General features: G+C 37.8%; 1 protein-coding gene across 1 annotated transcript in view; it reads left to right on the top strand.

The window, feature by feature from the left end:
- Positions 1–14,343, top strand: part of LOC126181199 (CAD protein) — a 572,589-nt gene that overhangs the window by 542,764 nt on the left and 15,482 nt on the right. Inside the window, exons 28-30 of the mRNA XM_049924752.1 lie at positions 8,114–8,436; positions 9,145–9,286; positions 9,375–9,445. Coding sequence (XP_049780709.1) covers positions 8,114–8,436; positions 9,145–9,286; positions 9,375–9,445 — 536 coding nt within the window. The remainder of the gene's footprint in view (positions 1–8,113; positions 8,437–9,144; positions 9,287–9,374; positions 9,446–14,343) is intronic.

Here is a 14,343-nt window from a genome sequence, read left to right as displayed (position 1 = left end):
AAGCAACTCCATTGTCAGTGTACAAATTGTGTTGAAGTGGGTAGAAAAATAGTGCGATGTTCAGTCATATGTTGGTACTTCTGTGTTTGTGGGCCACATACTTATAGGTACAACAAAGAAGATAGAGGAAGGAGTTGTAGGATTAAGATCAGAATAAAAGCATAGAGAGATTAAAAAATGTTAACATGGACAAATTAGGAAGGAATAGAAAGGTGATGGGAGAAGTGGAAGGCTGTTATGGCGGGGGAGGGATGGGGGTGGATGTCAAATGGGGATGGAAACAATGGGAGGAGCAACAAGTGAAGGACGGGAAGCAGTTTAAATTGAGTAAGAACTGGGTGGTTTACTTCACTAGCTACAGTTTGGTGATAGTTAGTGTGTTACCTGTATTAAAAGTGATTACACATGTCCCTTTATAAACTACTAGCTGAGAAATATCCACTTCGCTTGATCTTCATTTCAGTTTGTTTTCTGAGAATATTCCAGATCACTTGAGAACATTCTAGAACAATTTTCATACATTTATCGGTAATTTTGGATGTAAAGTGGGACTACATCTGGCCAGTATATCACTGAATGGTAATACCATCAGCTGTGTGTCTAAAGCTCTTCATTCAAATTCGACCTTTGTCAGGGATCCACTGCACCAGTATCAGGCCCCTCTATTGGCAAGTATTGATTCTGTAACCAACTTCCCATATTATTCCCTGTCATGGCAATATGGAAAAGTAGTTATAGGACCAATATTTGCCAGAGAGGGGCCTGATGATGGCACAGTGGATCATTGAAACCAGTTGCATTTGAAGAGAGATATTTAGCTATAGATGTTCCCATTAATTTTCACATTCTAGAATATTCTTGAAATATATTTCACTTCAGTCAGTATCACTTTTTCATGATCTGCTGTAAACCATTTCCAAATATATACTGACACATGCATCTCATGGACATTTGTATATTCATTCTTCTGAGCTGGAATGTATCTCCATGACAGTATGATAATGGAATGTCAGAGAACACTAAAATATTCTAGAACATTCTGAAATGTCCTTGAACCTTTTGGAATAGTCTATATCACTTTGCAACATTCTAAAATCATTCCTGGACATTATAGCACTTTCAGGAACATTTGAGAACAATCTGTCTGCAACATTCTGGCCAGTTTCAGCCATTGTGCCACTCAATTCGTAGCTGCCCCAGTGACTTCCCATAAGTCCACTGGGGTGGTTCCCTGTGTTGCCCTGCATCGTGCAGTCATCAAGGGTACACATGTGTGTGTGCGTGCACGCATTCTCGCACTCCCACTGTTTCTGCAAAAAGCAAATTTACATACAATTTTAGCTTCGCCATTATTAAATGGAAGCATCAGTTGAACTATTCACAGTGTCAACTTAATATGTAACAGAAATTGCAAATGTTATGCATGCCAATCACTAGATAAAGGAATGTGCACTGTCAGAATAGATGAAAGGGTACCATTTAGGACCAATGTATATGCACACATCTGAAATGTGAAGCTTGACCAAATGAAGTAAGTCACTATTCACAAGGTTTCATTAGGCATGAATTATAACATTCTCATACCTTCTTTCCTCATTTTACATTACCAAAATGGAAAAGGTGACTTTTGATGACTGATTCTGGTTTGTATTATGTTCTTGTGTGTGCAGAAGTCATAGTGATAACAACAGTGAGCTTTTGCAGTCAAGCAAACTTGCTGGTTAAGAAAGGGAATCAGCTCCAAAGTTCAATCAAAACATTTAGCTCAAGTTGTCTTTTTGTGTTTTGCATTTCGCAAGCAATCATGTTCTGTAGTAATTGATTATATTTTTTGATTATATTTTTGTTACATAAATATACTTCCATAAAAAAGGGTAACAAATGGTTCTTAATTTTAAGGGATGGACTTTGTAGAATTCATCACCTTAACCATTACCATTTCTTTAAATGTGAGTGTTAGCTAATTTTATAAATCTGTGTAAATAAAAATGTAAATGTATGAATGTTCAAAATCTTAAGCATCTGAAAGTTCTTCACCTACTGTTTTTAAATTTTGATACAACGTAGCAGGTAAATGCAAGCATTTTACACATCTATTTTTATATATGGATCATACATAATAAATATGTAATATACACTGAACCACCAAAGAAACTGGTATAGGCATGCATATTCAACTACAGAGATATGTAAACAGGCAGAATACATCACTGTGGTTAGAATGTGTATATAAGACAACAAGTGTCTGGTGCAGTTGTTAGATCAGTTACTGCTGCTGTATTGACAGGTTATCAACATTTGAGTGAGTTTGAACGCAGTTATATGGTCAATGCATGAGCGATGGGTCATAGCATCTCTGCGGTAGTGATGAAGTGGTGATTTTCCCATATGACCATTTCATGAGTGTAACTTAAATATCAGGAATCCAGTAAAACATCAGATCTCTGACATCGCTGCTGCTGGAAAAAGATCTTGCAAGAACAGTACCAATGACGACTGAAGAGAATCGTTCAACGTGACAGAAGTGCTACTATTCTGCAAATTGCAGCAGATTTCAATGTTGGGCCACCAACAAGTGTCAGTGTGCTAACTATTCAACGAAAAATCATTGATACGGGCTTTCAGAGCCCAAGGCCCACTGGTGTACCTTTGATGACTGCACGACACAAAGCTTTATGCCCCGCGTGGGCCCATCAGCACTGACAATGGATTGTTGATTACTGGAAACATGTTGCCTGGTCAGACTCGGTCAGACGAGTCTCGTTTCAAATTGGATGGATGTCTACGGGTATGGAGACAACCTTGTGTTCCCATAGACCCTCCATGTCAGCAAGGAGACTGTTCAAGCTTGTCGAGGCTCTATAATGATGTGGAGTTTGTGCAGTTAGAGTTACATGGGACCTCTGATATGTCTAGACATAACTCTGACAGGTGACACGTACATAATCATCTTGTCTGATCATCTGCATGCGTTCATGTCCATTGTGAATTCTCAGACTTGGGCAATTCCAGCAAGACAATGCAACATCTCACCTATCAAGAATTGCTACAGATTGGCTCCAGGAACACTCTCCTGAGTGCAAATACTTCCAATGGCCACCCTACTCCCCAGACATACATTATTGAGTATATCTGGGATGCCTTGCAACATGCTGTTCAGAAGAGATCTCCACCCCCTCGTACTCTTACAGATATATGGACAGCAGTGCAGGATTCATGGTATCAATTCCCTCCAGCAATACTTCAGACATTAGTTGAGTCCATGCCACATTGTGATGCAGCACTTCGGAATGCTTGTGAGGGATGTACATGATATTAGGCAGGTGTATCAGTTTCTTTGGCTCTTCAGTGTATAAATGGGAAACTTTGTTACCAAAAATCTCAAGAAGTCTATGACCAATTTACTTCAAATTTGTAAATATTACTTTAATAAACCTTGGGGTGATTATATCATACGTACAGGGTGTACCATTTTAATCTGTAATAGGGGATAAATTGGGATGAGATGAGATACAGCAAAATATTTCAGATAAAAGTTGTAGGTGACAAAGAGGGTCACATGCTGCTACTAATGGTCCTGACTGTGAACTTTGTTTTCAAGATGATTTGGAGCTTATAATGATCTTTTAAAATGGGATCCCTAACATTTGATTCAAGATTTAAAAAGGGCAACAAATTTCGTATGTAAAATGATATATTAAAGATCAGGGCAAGATTCAGTCAGTGTCAAATAAGCAAATATGTTTTTAGTTCTAGTAGGGATTAACTCGGAATAGAGGAGGGATAGAACAAAATACAGTCTTGAGATGCAGATTCGAAGAGGCATAAAGGTTCACATATCATTACCAATAACTATGATTTTAAAGGTAATTATTGAAGGTCAGTCGAAGGTTGAGTTTTGTTTCATGGAAACCCCTATTTCTGATCTTGAATTTGGAAAGAGCAGAGATTTGAACTTCCAGTTCAAATTAATAACATGTTTTATTGGCAAAAATAAATACACCACACCATATAAATGTTACTGTGGCCTTTTCAAGACAGACCAGGCATAAATAAAATGTAGATTATTGATTTAAAAGTTGTTGAATGAGGCTCCTGACCTCTCTGTCCTCAGGGTGATTCTTCCAAATTGTATCTAACATTGTATTTTGCTGCATCCCTCCTCTATTGTGAGTTAATCCTTATTAGAATTAAAAACATACTTGCTTATTTGACCTAGCCATGACCTTCTATAATGTATCATTTTATATGTGAAATTTGCCAGTGCTTACAAATCTTGAATCAAATATTCAAATATTAGGGTTTGCATGGGGGGAAAAACCAATTTAACCTTCAAATCACCTAGAAAATAACCTTCAAAGTCATGGCTGCTAGTAGCAATGTGTGACCCTCTTTGCCACTTATAACTTTTATCTAAAACATTTTGCTGTTATCTCATCTCCATCCTTAGTTATTCTCCACCATGGATTAAAATGGTCCACCCTGTGTATACAGGGTGGTCACTAAGTGTCTGAACAGCTTGTAATGGTGTTGCAGGGTAGGTTACACTGAAGAAAAAAACTAAGTATGTTGCACTGTTACCAAGTTAATCAGCATTGAAGTTAGCTAATCAGGCCATTGTGCATGCAAATCAAGTCACCAACTATATACAGTTAGTGTGTTGTTGTTCTCAGAGCGTAGATCACTTTGGCTTGGGTTCGATCTTTACTACTGTCCCACGTCTAATTTTTGTATCAGTCTCTTGCTTGGTTTGAGAAAACCAAATGAAGCATGTGTTTGGTGACACCATTTTTGGTGGGCCATTTGAATTTGCACTTTCAATGATCTGATTGGCTAACTTCAACATTAATTAACTTGGATTGGCAAAGTGTGTTGAATTTTTTCTTAACAATTATTTCTAAGAACAACCTACCTTAAACAGCCTCACAAACATTTCAGACTGTTTCTGACCACCCTACGTATAAAACACATAAATAGGGAAATGTTGTTAGCAAAATTCTTGAAAAGCTTTTAACTTATTTATTTAAAATAGGAAGCCATTGCAAAGCTGCGTGAGGTTAAAGTAAAGCATGACCTCCATTTATTTTGTTGTTATTGAACCAGTGAATCTAATAAAACATGTCCCAGGCGTGTATCTCTAGTAGTTTTCCAGAGCACCTGGAGAAGCGAAGATTTTATAAAAGTAATTTTTTTTTACTTTCCATTAAGAATGTAGAAACATTTATGTCATTGTTGGCAACTGTTAGAGTTGTCATTTCCTAACCTGGAAAAGAGTTTTCTGTATCGTTCAATGAAAGAACATAAAAACAACAGCTTATTTAAGTGAAACCACATAGTAATTGTTGTAGTTAGTAGAATGTTTATGAAATAGGGATGCCTTTCTAATTTATCACAGAGGAATATGCTAGTATGGTGTTTGTTTATGGCAAATGTGACGGTAATGCTATGGCTGCAGTTAACGAATGTCATGTACATTATCCAACTCGGAGGTTTCCGAATGCACAAACCATTAGCGGAGTATTTTGAATGTTAGGGGGAGACAAGTTTTCTACCTAGAGTTTATAATTGGTATGAGTGCTTGATACGTGGTGGTGGTGGTGGTGGTGGTGGTGGTGGTGGTGGTGGTGGTGGTGATATTATGGGTGCTGCTCAACATAGCCCAGGTACCGATACATGATGTTTCTCTCAACAAATAGGCATATCACAATCTAAGGTATGGCATGCACTGAAGTACAATAATCTGTATCCTTACCATAAACAAAAAGTTTATCATTTACATCCAGGAGACCCTACCCTTTACTTGGAGTTGTGCAACTGGTTAAATACTCATCGGCAGTTACAAAAATACATTTTATTTACTGATAAGGCACAGTTTACTTGAGATGGTATAAACAATTTACATAACAAACATGTATGGTCTGAAGCAAACCCACTTGCAACAGTGCAATGCAATTTCCAGCAGCGATTTAGCATAAATGTGTGGTGTGATATAATCAACACACACTTTATTGGACCATTCATTTTCCCAGGACGTCTAACTGGCAAGATGTACTTAACAATTCCGAAGAAATGCCCTGCTTGCTTGAAGATATTCCACTTGCTATGAGATTTGCAAATGTATTTTCAACATGACGGTGCACATCCACATTTCACCAACGCAGTTACTACACATTTAAATGAACATTTTCCCCAAAAACAGATTGTTTGTGGTGCTATACATCTGTGGACACCCAGATAGCCCGACTTAACGCCAATTAACTTTTGTGTGTGGGGATGGATGAAAGACATAGTTTATGAGGACAAAGTCAGTACAGCTGAGGCATTACTTGCTCACATTATGAATGTAATCAATGAAATTAAAAACAACAACCCTGTGAAACTGAAATGAGCAACAAAATCTCTTCGTAAACATACAACTAAATGCATTGCACTTGGTGGAGACATTTTTGAACATTTATTGTGAATGTATTGTGAAACTGTATGTACACTGTACAACTTCTTGAACTTTTTTTTTTTCCGGTTTACCATGATGAATTCACGTACGCTATGGTATTAATAACGGAAGATTATCTGACACATTCATACAGTTTCAGTTAACGTTATTGCCATAATTTTTCCAACTTCTGTTGCAAACTTTGTGCAATTGTCTGGAATTAAAAAAAAAAACAAATTGGGCTAAGTAGTTAATAAAGTAAAAATTTTATGAAATTACGTCTTTGCATCTCTGGATGATCTGAAAAACTACTGCAGATACACATCTAGGACATATTTTATTAGATTCACCACATCAGTAACAACAAAATAAATGGATGTCTTGCTTTACTTTAACCTTTTTGCTATGGCTTCATATTAGTGAAGTTGCTAAATTTCAGGCAAAATCTTTTATTAGCCGTAACTCTGTAGCTAAACATTTGCAGAACTATGTTTATATTTTTCTTGAGTTTTACTTGTAGAATAACATATTAAAATATTTGCATATCTTTGTGAATCACCCTGTGTGTGTGTGTGTGTGTGTGTGTGTGTGTGTGTGTGTGTGTGTGTGTGTGTGTGTGTAAATTTTTTTTTGAGGAAAGTAATGAGACTGATTCTTTGTATATACTAAAATCCCGCCCCCCTTCTTTGAACGACAATATTGTCCCCTTCAAAGTACTTTCCTTCAGTACCTACACCCCAGTGGAGTCATTGTTCCCAGTCTTCGTAGCACTGCTGAAAGGCTTCACTTGGTAGGGGCTTTAACATGTCAGTCACACTCTTTTTTAATGTTCTCCAGAAAATGACATCATTTTAAGATATTTTTCAGTTTTGGGGGAAAAAAGCAGCATAAGGACTTTAGGAGGGGGGTGGGGGGGGCGGCTGTGGGTAACAGGAATGATTTTTGAGCTAAAAACATTGTGAGGGAAGTGGCCGTGTGGCATGGGCCGTTGTCATGAACCAGCATCCACTTGCCTGCAATGTCTGGTGTCACTCAGTTCACCCTTTTCCTAAGTCTTTGAAGGACAACTTTGTAAAACACTTGGTTGAAAGTTTGTCCTGGAGTAACAAATTCACGAAAGCACATGCACATTTGACACTTTAGTTGGTTTTTGAAGTTGGTCTCCCTGAGCGAAGTTAGTCATCAGCAAGTTCTCAGCCTTCCAAAAACGATTTGTACCTGTGGATAACTTGTGCTGTTGATAAAGAATGTTCCCCATAGGCCTCTTTCAAATTTTCAAAGGTCAAACTTACAAGTACCCCAAATTAACACAAAACTTGAAGTTTTAATGTTGTTTTAAATTCCGCTGTTAGATTTTCATGATACACAATAAGAAAACATGTTCACTGATGCTACTGTCAGAAATCACATGATGGCTGTATGATGCTGAAACTCAGACTGCACTTTGAGAAGGGATCAACACACCAGTCTACACAAGTAGAGCAACACAGCATTGCAAGATTATTCACAGTGTTGTTAGTCTCATTACTTTTCTCATACACCTCATATATCAAATGCCCATACATATTATAAATGTCTGCTTTCTATTTTCTTGCTTTTTCATTGAACCAGGCAGAGCCACAGCAATGTGTGGCCAAGTATAGTTAGTGATGAAATAAATTTCTTCCTTTTATTTTTCAGAAAAATATTCTAAGTTGATATCAGACATGGCTTCATCAAAACAACAAACTGGTTTTCCTGCTGCCCACGATGGACTTGCTCCAATTGCAGCACCACAGCGAAGCATTTCTCCATTGCCCTTGTTGCGATACAAGAGTGACAGCATTCCCAATCTCCCTAGTGTGGTTCCTGGACAATCTTCATCATTCAGCCATGGGCTCACTGGTCAACATGTTCTTTCTGTCAGTATGTTCACTAAGGACCAGCTGAATGAAATATTCAATCTTGCACAAACACTAAGAGTGTTCGTGCAAAAGGAGAGGCAGTTGGATCACGTATTACGGGTAACTTCCATTTTTGGGAACAAATTATATGCATAGTAATGCTAGCTCCACATGTTGCATACTTTTTTTTTCCTTTCTTGTCTAAATATTATCAGTACATGATACAGTGTGTCTAGAAGAGTTCCTAAATTGTTCACATAAATGTAAGTAGTTTTAATTTATATATCCATAATAATATACCATTAACAGGATTCTTTCATATTTACCTCAACTTTTAGTCCAAAACGATTGATTTCTTGTAAAATGCTATCAACCAGAACACTTATTAAACCAACTTTGGTAAATGATACTCATCAACTCATTTCACTACCAAATAACAGGTCAAGAAGTTATTAAATGTCTGTAACTGCAGTGGGTTTTTAAGTGTAACTTCAGAACAAGAAACAAATTTTTTAAAAATGGTTAAAGTTGTTAAGTGAAAAACAGCATAAACTTCACTCCACAGTCTGGAACACTTACATCATTCCAATTGTATCCAAATGACTTGTTACATGAAATAATCATGCAGAGACCTCTGGTGGTGGTGTATGCTTAGTGAGCTTACAAATGCCAAAACAATGTGGGCAGGTGTGTTGAAAGATGTTTTTATGTATCAGAGAACAATTACTGGAGCATTATTGCTGCAGATATATTCTTTCTGTGGCTAGTCAGATCTTACTTTTTGAATGTTCTTCGAACCATGTACATTTTTGTTTTTGTTGATTTCAGGGGAAAGTAATGGCTTCCATTTTCTACGAAGTGAGTACACGAACTAGTTGCAGCTTTTCAGCTGCAATGCAGAGGCTTGGTGGAAGAGTAATCTATATGGACGAGAGTTCTTCATCTGTTAAAAAGGGTGAAACACTGGAGGGTAAGCTTTTTATTTGTAATGGCTCTCATTAACTTGCTCAAAAGTTAATTATCTTAATAAACTGAGTAATTATTTTTATATTCACCAGATTCAGTTCAGGTGATGGCTGGATATGCAGATGTTGTTGTCTTGAGGCATCCAGAACCAGGAGCTGTTTCTGTAAGTTACTAAAAGTACAACAAAAATTATTTCCAAACTAATCCTTGCAAAGGCCTAATTGTTGGTGCTGAAGGGAAATGTGTTTTTTTTCTTCTATATTTTGCTATTGTTTAATAATCTAACTTTGCAGAATTAGATCATTTTGTTACATATATGTTTATATTGACCGTGTAGAAAATTTTGAAGGTGTTTCTTCTCATGTATGTTAACGATCTTCAGTTCAGTACACACAAAGTAGAATTAGTTCTTTTGCATATGACATATAATAGTATATCCAAACAGTGATAGAGGAAAATTATTGGTTGGTTTTCTGCAAATGGTTTCTCTTAGTTTTAAAAAACATGTTCAATGCAACACATCAGGGGCTACTACACCAGTAACAAATTTAAAGCACTAACATTAATTAGGAAGCAAAGTAGGAGGATCGAAAATTTCAGGTGGCATTTTAAGTTAGAAAAATCACATTTTAGAGCTTCTTAGACAATTTAGTTCAACCACTGAATTAGGGTATACTCTCCTCATAGAGGTGGTTTTATATGGCAGACAGGCACATTTAAAAGTACACTGAGCTATCAAACAACGGTGTGTGTGTGTGTGTGTGTGTGTGTGTGTGTGTGTGTGTGTGTGTGTGTTTTTATTATGTCTATCTACCAGCACTTTCTCGCTTGGTAAGTCACAGCATTTTTTTCATATAAATATTGTTTTTTGTCAATTGCTATGTCCAGATATTTATAGATGTATTCAATTAAGTTAATATTGTGAAAACTGACACACTTCATGTCATTATGATATAACATGCATTGTGACCCATGGAACAAGTAACCAACTAACATTATGATGTTAATTGAATTTAAAAAGTTATTCGCCAGTTATTTTTTGTTAAACATCCTCATTTCATTATTTTTCATTAGTTAGCTCACTCTCACATCATCCCCTTTACCTTATCTCCTGCTGTTAGTTTTGCCTGAATTTTATAGCAGTTCCAGAGTGCTGTAGGATCAACAAATAGACTCCTGTAATGGATATTACATTATGTTGAAGCAGAGACTTTGTCACAAGCTATGATTGTTAAACTTGAGACAGTTATTCCTCATGTTAATTGATCTTATTGTACAAGATTTAATGAGCCTAACACCACTTGCTTGCTACATTTCTAATTTCACTGCTGCCTACAACTCTTCTTTTTTAACACACAAAACAAAATGCGGATAACAAAAGAGGGTTCATAAAACTGAAAGACATTTAGTGAAACAAATGAACATACTGTTCGAAGTGCTTGAAAAACAATTTACTTTTCAGACACTGTCTTGTAATTTGTGTGTTCCCACTCAGTGCAGATGTCAATTATTTCTGTGAACTGAGTAGAGAATTTCACCACACATCCTGATCTTGAAATTGCATGAGGCACTTGCAAACACTCTTTATCCTGGTTAACAGGCAGCAGGTCCAATGGTTTTGACTCCTCAGGTGCACTATCATCAGCAGAAAAGATATGCTGGCTTGAGTAAAACAACAGAAATGTTGATTAAGTTACCTTTACTCTTGACGGTACTCTCCTTCAGTAAACATTGAATCACTTTATAAGGACCTGCATATGATTGTGAGTCCACTCTTTATCTGATTAAGTCTACTGAACATATGACTTGTACTTTTAATATCGTTGTGTGTGAAAGGAGTTTCTTTGGTCCTGTGGGAATTCTCTTCAGGCTTTAGGTGCTTCGTCTTTTCCTTGATTTCGATGACAGAAGTTAGAGGGACAATGTCTGTTGTGATATGAAGTTCCCGGAAGAATCGCCGGGTAGCTTATGTATAACATTACACAAAATTTCTGCTACTGCATAATTGCTTCCTTTCTGGAAGGAGCAACACAGGCCAAGTAGAATAGTAGGTATTAAGTTAATCCATTTAGCTGCAGAATGGACTCATATAGCACTCTTCAATATATGGTGAAGTTTTCCATTAGCCTGAGATAGTCGGTAGTAATTCTAGTCATTTTATAAATCTTCGCCCAAGCTTGGAACATACTAGCCTGAAACTGTGTGTATGCTACCTGCTGCAGTGTTCCAGCAACTGAAAATTGCTGTTGCTCCTGTCTCTGCTTCAATGTCTTGGTGGGGTGCAACTTTCATCCAGCTTGTGAATCTGTGTATGAAAGATAAATAATAAATAAATCCGTTAGAAGATGGTGCTGGACCCACTCGGTCAGCATGTACCATCTGAAAATGTGTGTCAACAATGAGCAATTCCCCAAAGGTCATTTAGTATGACGTGTAATTTTCTCTTGGAGAATCTGTATGTGCCACAATCAATTGTTGCACATCCTGCTCAAAGTTTGGCCTGACAGATTTTAAGGATATTAGCTTTATTGACAACTGTCGTACCAGGGTGAGCCATTTTGTAATAATACGTAAGAACTATGATCATAAATTATTTGGATACATGCGAACTAATGGTTTCAAGTGAAATGTCAAACCACATTTTAATCCCTCAGTAGTAGTAAATTGTTTGAATTTCAGTGAAATGCTGCTACTTGAATTTTCGTTTTTTTTTTTTGTGAGAGAGATACATGATGCAAATCTGTTGTGAGCTGTGAAATGTACTGGAGATAACAGAATTGCATTGGTTTGAATACAAAAATTAATAGACCATTATCTATATACACAAAAACTGTTCTTCTGCTCACTAAATAAATAGTGAGAAGTTCTCTGTTGTAAGCTGAGTGATTCTTCTGGACAAGGGATAACGTCTCTGAAAAGAATACAGCAGGCTTCCAAATTCCATAGTGTTTCTGCTGTAGGGCTGCTCAATTGTAAACATTTTATGCAACCACAATAAACCCAAGTGCATGCTTCACAGTAGGGAAACTTAGTAGTGAAGTTTGGAATAAAATTTCCTTGCATTTTTCAAATTGCTCTGTTTCTTCTGCAGTCCAGTTTGTCTTCCTTTCATAATTAGCAGAGCTTAGTTTTATGCAATATGTTCTACAAGATGACAAAATATGTTGAGCGTACAGAGAAATATTAGAATTTCTTTCTCAGTTTCTGGACAAGTTGTCTTCACAGTGACTGTTCCCATTCCCCTTATGACCTTAACTGAATAGTGCAACTAGTAATAATTGAATGCACACATTACATTTACAACTCTTTATTTATTAACCTTGAATTAAACTCTGTGCAACTTCAGAGCATGAAGACCACACTTGAATACAACAGGTAAGCCCATCTGATGATGTTTAGTGAACACCCACTACGACAAAGTCCATGATCATTGGTAGTGGTGATGAGTCAGGGGGTAGCCGTGGGTGGCAGGCAGTCACAGTCGAGCGGAACTCATTGTTGAGAGGCTGAGGGGTGATCTAAGTACCTGTTAGCAGAGGAATGCAGATGAGTCACGTGGACATGTGACCATGTGGTCACAATTAGGGGCCTGCAACTGCAGCATTGCTTACCACGACCTGCACACCACCTATTGGTGTGCTTTGTGCCTGCAGGCATTGTGAGTGCTGCAGAAGGCTTGGCAGTAAACACACTAGTGAATCTTCTGTTGACAAACAACCTGCAAAAGTAAAGTAGGAGCATACCTGGCCCACAAAGCTCATACATTGTGGTGGTTAAATAACAAGGGGCCCTGTCTTGCATAGCCTACACTCCTCCCCTCTTAAGACAGATAGTACAACCATCTCGGAGAAATGCAGCCCTTAAAAGAGGAGGCACTGAGCAGCCACCAGAGCAGACTGAAACAAAACAACAACAACACACAACATGTAATCAATCAATGAACACACAAAATTTCATCTTACTGGAAGAGACGTGCCATGTCCACATAGGACAATAGCAACACAGGCAATGATGGGGAAGGTAGGGTTAGCAACAGAGTAGTACTATATTATGAAACTATTATCCTTGTTGCCACTGTTACAACCTTTGCCACTGGTGTGGCTGGTAGTGATTTAATTCACGAGTTACAATAATAACTTTTTATTTATTAACCTTGAACTAAACTCAATACAGCTCTGAGACATGAAACTCCACATTTGTGTAAAGCTTAAAAAGTCCATCTTGATGATGTGTAGCAGAGGCCCACCATGACAAAGTCTACAATCATCAGTACTGGTGGTGATCCGGGAGGTACCATGGGTGATAAACAGCACTATACCACAGAGCTGTGAGCTTGTGGGCTGTTGTCACATAGGTCCAGCAGAGAGGGGGGGGGGGGGGGGCAGGGCAGTGGTGGATGGACATCCAGCAGCTGGTGATCCTGGCAAAGGTATGACACAGCACTGTCTGATCGGTAGCACCAATGACAGGTGTCGTGGTGCAAAGCATAGACTCAAGAGCGGCTGGAAGTTGGTCTGATACGAGGGGAAGTGGCTGACAAGGGGCTGAGCATCAGTTTACATACCCATCAGCAGAGGAATACATGCATGGTGTCATTTGGACATGTGGTTGTGTGGATGCAAATAGGCACCTGCAACTGAGCACTATTTACCATGAACGGTATGCCACGTACCAGCATGGCTTGCATCTACCGATGCTGTGGGTAGCTTCAGGAGACTTGGTGGTAAACAGCCCAGTGAATCTTCTGTTGACAAACAACCACATCTGTGAGTGTGGTGGCTGAATTCCCAGGAGACCAGCCCTGCATATTGTACAGTCTCCAAGCCTGGTTTCTTTCCTTCTGGAGTGGTTACATATCACAGAAAACTTATATTCTGAACAATCTAGTTCTTTTCTTTGAAAAGTGATATGGAATTGTATTGTATTTTATCTTTGAAAAGTGCTGAATTGCGTCCTTAAATCCAATGGCACAAAGTTAAATTTGTGTAGATCAAATGAAGTGTAATTGCTGTTTTCTATTTATTGTCTTCTTTTCGTGGGATTTGATAATAAACTTTCCAG

The sequence above is a fragment of the Schistocerca cancellata genome, chromosome 1 (genome assembly GCF_023864275.1).
Source record: "Schistocerca cancellata isolate TAMUIC-IGC-003103 chromosome 1, iqSchCanc2.1, whole genome shotgun sequence".
NCBI lineage: Eukaryota > Metazoa > Arthropoda > Insecta > Orthoptera > Acrididae > Schistocerca > Schistocerca cancellata.
The sequence above is the reverse complement of the archived record's forward strand: the minus strand, read 5'-3'. Positions and strand labels throughout refer to the sequence as shown.